General features: G+C 47.6%; 1 protein-coding gene across 2 annotated transcripts; it reads right to left on the reverse strand.

Annotated features, from left to right (window-relative positions):
- Nucleotides 1-1,435: 1,435 nt before the first annotated feature.
- Nucleotides 1,436-6,625, reverse strand: LOC140460491 (uncharacterized). Of its 2 annotated transcripts, none has more exons than XM_072555044.1 (2): nt 6,524-6,625; nt 1,436-2,623 (listed from the first exon to the last, which is right to left on the reverse strand). In XM_072555044.1, the coding sequence occupies exon 2, from the start codon at nt 2,602-2,604 to the stop codon at nt 1,564-1,566; it is 1,041 nt and encodes a 346-aa protein (XP_072411145.1). In that variant the 5' UTR covers nt 2,605-2,623; nt 6,524-6,625; the 3' UTR covers nt 1,436-1,563. The 2 variants fall into 2 exon arrangements, with proteins under 2 accessions (XP_072411145.1, XP_072411144.1); XM_072555043.1 differs by lacking the exon at nt 6,524-6,625 and adding an exon at nt 2,736-2,872 and having other exon boundaries at nt 1,564-2,623.
- Between the last annotated feature and the right edge of the window lie 239 nt (nt 6,626-6,864).

Here is a 6,864-nt window from a genome sequence, read left to right on the forward strand (position 1 = left end):
ATTTACAAGGATGTTGCCAGGGTTGGAGGGTTTGAGCTACAGGGAGAGGCTGAACAGGCTGGGGCTGTTTTCCATGGAGTGTCGGAGGCTGAGGGGTGACCTTATAGAGGTTTACAAAATTATGAGGGGCATGGATAGGATAAATAGACAAAGTCTTTTCCCTGGGGTCAGGGAGTCCAGAACTAGAGGGCATAGGTTTAGGGTGAGAGGGGAAAGATATAGAAGAGACCTAAAGGGCAACTTTTTCACGCAGAGGGTGGTGCGTGTATGGAATGAGCTGCCAGAGGAAGTGGTGGAGGCTGGTACAATTGCAACATTTAAAAGGCATCTGGATGGGTATATGAATAGGAAGGGTTTGGAGGGATATGGGCCGGGTGCTGGCAGGTGGGACTAGATCGGGTTGGGATATCTGGTCGGCATGGATGGTTTGGACCGAAGGGTCTGTTTCCATGCGCTCTATGACTCTATTCGCCTGGATCTGTGTTTTTGTTTTTGCCGCTGTTTCCCTATTATTTACTATCTATGCGACTTAACTCTGTGATCTGCCTGTATTGCTCACAAGACAAAGGTTTTCGCTGTGCCTCGGTACACCTGACAATAAATTCGATCCAGTTCAATTCTACTGTTAAAGTTCACTTGAGAATGTAACCTTAAAACATGTTATGCGATTTACATACGAAATAACTGAAACCAACAGTCATTCTAAAAGGTGAGAGACTTAAACAATCCAGGTCTTTTTCGATATATCTCAGTTGCATCACACTGTGAACATTTGCTATAAATCCTGTGTCTTACGGTCTTAAACTCCAAAACCACCTGATGAAGGAGCAGCGCTCTGAAAGCTAGTGCTTCGAAATAAACCTGTTGGACTAGAACCTGGTGCTGTGTGATTTTTAACTATTAACAATATCAGGTAACAGGGGAGTTTAGACGCTCTACAGATAGAACATAGAACAGTACAGCGCAGAACAGGCCCTTCGGCCCTCGATGTTGCGCCAACCTATGAACTATTTTCAGCTCGTATCCCTACACTATCCCATCATCGTCCATGTGCTTATCCAAGGATTGTTTAAACCTCCCTAATGTGGCTGAGTTAACGACATTGGCAGGTAGGGCATTCCACGCCCTTAGCACTCTCTGCGTAAATGAGAATAACCCAGATAAGCTCGAAACCGGCAATGATAAGAGACTGGAGGGAAAACTGGATAAAGTTGCAAGTTCTGGACTCAAATCATGAGGGTATTTGACCCAGTGGTAAGTGAAAAGGAGAGATGCAGGAGAGGCAATGGATTGTCACTAAAGGTTGAGGCAAAGAAGTTCCCACTTGTTGGGGGTGAAGATGGAGAAGGCAGGGGAGAGGGACAGCCCTTCAAAAATTTGTGCCAGTGACATTAAAAAAAATACTTTGTACATTTTGTATTTAATACAAAGCTGATTTATTTGATGTTTATCCAGAATACAATAACTGAAGTGTAGTGTTTTTTTAAACTATCAGTGGAAACAGACTCAAATGAAACAGGTTCATTCCCAAATGCGATTAACAGCAAAATCGAATCACTGCGATTACTTGTGAACGCGCTGGTGTCTCAGGAGGTGGGATGACTGAGTGAACCCCTTCCCACATTTGCAGCAGGTAAATGGTCTCTCCCCGCTGTGGACTCGCTGGTGTACAATCAGTTCAGAAGATCGTCTGAAGCCAGTCCCGCAGTGAGAGCACCGAAACGGTCTGTCGTCCGTGTGAACACGTCGATGGATCACCAGCTGGCGAGAGCTTTTACAACCTTTCCCACAGTCTGGGCATTTGAAGGGTCTCTCCTCAGAGTGAACCCGCTGGTGTGACAGCAAGTAGGAAGACCTGTTAAATTTCTTTCCACACTCTGAGCAGTTGAACGGCTTCTCCCCAGTGTGACGACGTTGGTGGACCGTGAGGTCAGGCATCCGTATAAACCCAGCCCCACAGTGACAGCATCGGAATGGTCTCTCGTCGGTGTGAACACGTTGGTGGGACATCAGTTCCCTTGAACTTTTAAAGCATTTCCCACAGTCTGTGCAGTTAAAAGGTCTCCGGTCGGAGTGAACCTGCTGGTGTGTCATCAAGTGACACGAGTGAGAGAATCCCTTCCCACACTCACTGCAAGTGAACGGTCTCTCCCCAGTGTGTATGCGCTGGTGTACGCTGAGGTTGGATGATCGCTTGAACCTGGACCCACAGTGAGAGCATCTGTACGGTCTCTCATCAGTGTGAACACGTTGGTGGGACGCTAGGTCCCTGGAACTTTTACAGCACGTCCCGCAGTCTGCGCATTTAAACGGTCTCTCCCCAGTGTGAACCCGCTGGTGTGACAGCATATTGGTTAAGCGGGTGAATCCCTTCCCACACTGGGGGCAGCTGAACGGCCTCTCCCCGGTGTGACTGCGTCGATGCCTTTCCAGCTGGGACGGGCACTTGAATGTCTTTTCACAGTCCCCACACTTCCACGGTTTCTCAGTGTGAACGATTATCTTTGCTTCCATCATCCAAGTATGAGGACGTTTTGGTCCTGACGAAATGACTATCCCCGCCGGAATCTGAAGTGATGCTTCGTTCGGGTTTCCCAACTGCATAGGCCTCCCAGCCAATTGCCTGCAAAATAAAATTGGAAACAGGAATCAGGACAAGTGATCGAGACTTTGCGATACCAAATGCAGAGTGTGAACACGAGCCATTGTTCATCTGTGGGAATAAAACGACGAACCTGCTGATGCTGGAGAACTGAAACAGCGGTAAGTCTGGCAACATCTTGCGGAGTGAGAAAGTTAACTCTTCGAGTCCAGTGACCGTTCTCCACAATGGCTTTGAAATGTTAACTCAATGCTTTCTCCACAGAGGCTGCCAGAGTTGCAGCGTCTCTGCAGCAATTTCTGTTATCGCTTGAATAAATCAGCAGTAGGTTCGGGCTGGAGAGGGATTATTCACCTGTGCCATGTTTCATCAATTACTCAACCGAAAAAAACCCCAGCCAGATCAGTCAACCTGCTAAACAACCCCGGCCAGATCACTCAAGATGAGATTCCCCACAGTGTGGAAACAGGCCCTTCGCCCCAACCAGTCCACACCGACCCTCCGAAGAGTAACCCACCCAGACCCACTTCCCTCTGACTAATGCACCTCACACTATGGGCAATTTAGCCTGGCCAATTCACCCTGACCTGCACATCTTTGGAATGTGGGAGTAAACCGGAGCACCCGGAGGAAACCCACGCAGACACGGGGAGAACGTGCAAACTCCACACAGTCAGTCGCCTGAGGCAGGAATTGAACCCGGATCCTTGGTGCTGAGAGGCAGCAGTGCTAACCACTGAGTCACCATGCCCACCCCAAGTACAACTGGGGATGGGCAATAAACGCTGGCATTTTAATTACTGCTTTCACCTCATTGGAGAAGCAAACATAAACTTTGTCATTACTCTGCGGAACGATATCCATTCAGCCTCAAGCTGGACCCTGTGCTTGTCATCGTTTGTCATTTTAACATTCAGCATCACTTCCACTCTGACAGCTCTGCCCTGAGACTCCTGCATTGTTCCACTGAGGCTCAACTGGTGCCAGAGGATGAGCAGCTCATCTTTCAATTTGGCCCTTTTAACACTGATGCGATATTTCAGACGGTGCCTGCTCGATCTCAATTCCCAAGCCCAGTGGAGAAAGTTCCCAGCTAATTCATCACCAGTCACCATTCACAGCCGAGAAACTGTTTCTATTTCAGACTGACAGCAGCATCCACAATGTTTTGGGTTTTTTTGTTTAGAAAAAGGCTGCTGAATATTGGCAGACGGAGTTTCCACAACGCTCTGCATCCCAACCAACTCGGAAGTTTCCCACCATTCCTTCACCGATTCACAGAAACATTATGGTGCAGAAACAGGTTGCTCAACCCATGAAGTCTACACCACACTTCGGAGCATTTTAACTCCTTGCCAGTATCCTACTTTTTTCCCCCATGACTCTGATAGATACTCACCGCTGAAATAATCACCTAAAGCACTGTTGAATGCCTCAACCGAACCTGCCTCCACCACACTTCCACTGTAGCGCCCCGGGAAACCGGAACCATTCGCTATGTGATCAAAGGTTTCTCACCTCACACCCACTGGTTTTGCAAAACACTTTGAAATGACTCCACAGAAGCTGGTATCCTGTCACCAAGTCACCGTCACTGCCACTGATCCTTGCCACTGATCCAGCTCCTTCAGAGTCAGCTCTCAGGCGTGAACAGAACCTCAGACAGTCAGAGAACATGACTGTGCAGTACAGGCCCTTCAGCCCTCGATGGTTTCACAGGTTAGCACAACAATCTGAAGTCTATCTATTCTACACGATCAGATTTTCAGCCATATGTCTATCCAATGACCATTTAAGTGCCCTTAAAGTTAGCGAGTGTACTGCTGTTGCAGGTAGTGCGTTCCACACCCCTACTACTCTGAGTAAAGAAACTACCTCTGACATCTGTCCTATATCTATCACTCCTCAATTTAAAGCTATGTCCCCTCATGCTAGCCATCACCATCCGAGGGAAAAAGGCTCTCACTGTCCACTCTATCTAACCCTCTGATTAGCTTATATGTTTCAATTAAGTTGCCTCTCAACCTTCTTCTCTCTAACAAAAATAGCCTCAAGTCCCTCAGCCTTTCCTTGTAAGACCTTCGCTCCAGACCAGGCAACATCCTAGTATATCTCCTCTGAACCATTTCCAAAGCTTCCCCATCCTTCCTATAAAGCGGTGTCCAGAACCGTACGCAATATTCCAAGTGTGGTTGCACCAGAGTTTTGTACAGCCGCAGCATGACCTTGTGGCTCCGAAACTCAATCCCTCTACCAATAAAAGCTAACCGTATGCCTTCTTAACAACCCCATCAACCTAGGTGACAACTTTCAAGGATCTATGTACCTGGACACTGAGATCTCTCTGCTCATCGACATTACCAAGAATCTTACCATTAGCCCAGTACTCTGTATTCCTTTCACTCCTTCTCAAGTGAATCAGCTTACACTTTTCCACATTTAACACCATTTGCCACCTCTCAGCCCAGTTCTGCAACTTATCTACGTCTCTCTGTAACCTACAACACCCTTTGTCACTATCCACAACGGTAATGACCTTAGTGTCATCCACATTGTTCATATATTGATGAAGTAAACCTTAGGTTATAAGTTCTACAATTCCTTCCTTTAACCTCTCTGACTTGTTCCTTCTTCAGATTCTCCTTCAAGCTGACATCTTTGACAATGGAAGTTGACCATGGCTGTACATTCCTGAGTGACAACCCTGGCGATATAATGTCTGCAAAATTTTAGTAAACATTTAATGATAGTCCAGGTGCTACATAAGTGCCAGTTCTTTTTGTCAACTAATAAATATGTCACAGTTGGTTCATTATTGCCACATAACAACATGGATTGCCCTTGAAAAGAAAGCATCATGTGAGCACCTTCGGCACAGCGAAGCCTGAAGTTCATGTGGTCCATTCTCAACAGACATCTGAGGATTGACAATATCTGCCAGTTTTGTTCTACCCAAGCTTGTCCATATTCAAGAAGGAGACTTAGTTTAAAAGTAACAGCCTGTGCAAAGTGGATTTAAGTGCTCAGAAATAAGTGCTACAAAAACAGCATGATTGAACAGTGCTCTTTTAAAACCCGAATGTGCCCTTGGCTAATCCTGCCTTGACAATCGCATATGGGAAGTCGCTTGATCTGATTGGGATCAAGGACCTTGGGTGGGAAACCCCAGCAGCTTCTTCTCCATCTCTACACCTGCTTAAACTGCAACACTGAGAAACAACTGGCACAGACTTGAGCTTCACATGTTTCATGAATTGCCTGAGCAGAAATGACACCTATTGTTAGATATGATTTGGAGATACCGGTGTTGGACTGGGGTGTACAAAGTTAAAAATCACACTAAACCAGGTTATAGTCCGACAGGATTAATTGGAAGCACTTGCTTTCGGAGCAGCGGTGCTCCGAAAGCAAGTGCTTCCAATTAAACCTGCTCGACTATAACCTGGTATTATTGGATAAGCTGAGTTGGAGAAGCTGGTGTTGGACTGGGGTGTACAAAGTTAAAAATCACACAACACCAGGTTATAGTCCAACAGGTTTATTTGGAAGCACACTCGCTTTCCAACTAAACCTGTTGGACTGTAACCTGGTGTTGTGTGATTTTTAACTTGCTCCACCTTGAGAATGTAATTCCGGGATTTGCACATTAAAGAACCTAAACCACCATATCCCATTCACAAAGATGTGTGTGAGAACCATAACCTGGTGTTGTGTGACTTCTTGCACATTGAGCCAAGCAGCCCCTCCTGCCAAATAGAGGCCCCAGAGCCTGCAAACTGACACTGGGATTGGGAAAAGCAGGAAGGGAGCGAGGAGAAACGATACTATGCAACAGTCACAGTGAGCACCCGCAGGCAGAATTCCCTGGATTGGGGATGACCCGGCCCCCTCAAAGCTCCCCAAACCCACACAGCAACTTACCCAGTTAGCAGCTTCCAGGTTTCTGATGGGCACTTCCGCCCCACGCAGTTGCCGCTGCCGCAGCCACTTCCGCCCCGCACGTGACGTCACCCGCTGGACAGTGGCGGCCGACGTCGGCCCTGCCGCGCGCCGACACCCGCAGGCCACACTTCCGCCCTCGTGGCGAACGTCACATGCGACGGTGACGTTCCCATCCACGAATAACCACGCCCACTCCAGAGGAAGACTCCGCCCCCCACCACCACCTGGACAGCCCCCACTCTGGGTCCTATCTCCCGGCCCATTTGGTACAACAACCTCCACACAACTCAACCTCATTGAGGAGGGAACGATCAATCCTC

Source organism: Chiloscyllium punctatum, chromosome 36, assembly GCF_047496795.1.
Source record: "Chiloscyllium punctatum isolate Juve2018m chromosome 36, sChiPun1.3, whole genome shotgun sequence".
Classification (NCBI taxonomy): domain Eukaryota; kingdom Metazoa; phylum Chordata; class Chondrichthyes; order Orectolobiformes; family Hemiscylliidae; genus Chiloscyllium; species Chiloscyllium punctatum.

Excerpts from the sequence above, each read along its gene's own strand:
- LOC140460491 (XM_072555043.1), bottom strand. The coding sequence starts at position 2,779 with ATGTTGCCAGACTTACCGCTGTTTCAGTTCTCCAGCATCAGCAG. Across the intron at positions 2,624-2,735 it reads CAGTTCTCCAGCATCAGCAG|GCAATTGGCTGGGAGGCCTA; the intron begins GTTCGTCGTTTT and ends TTTATTTTGCAG.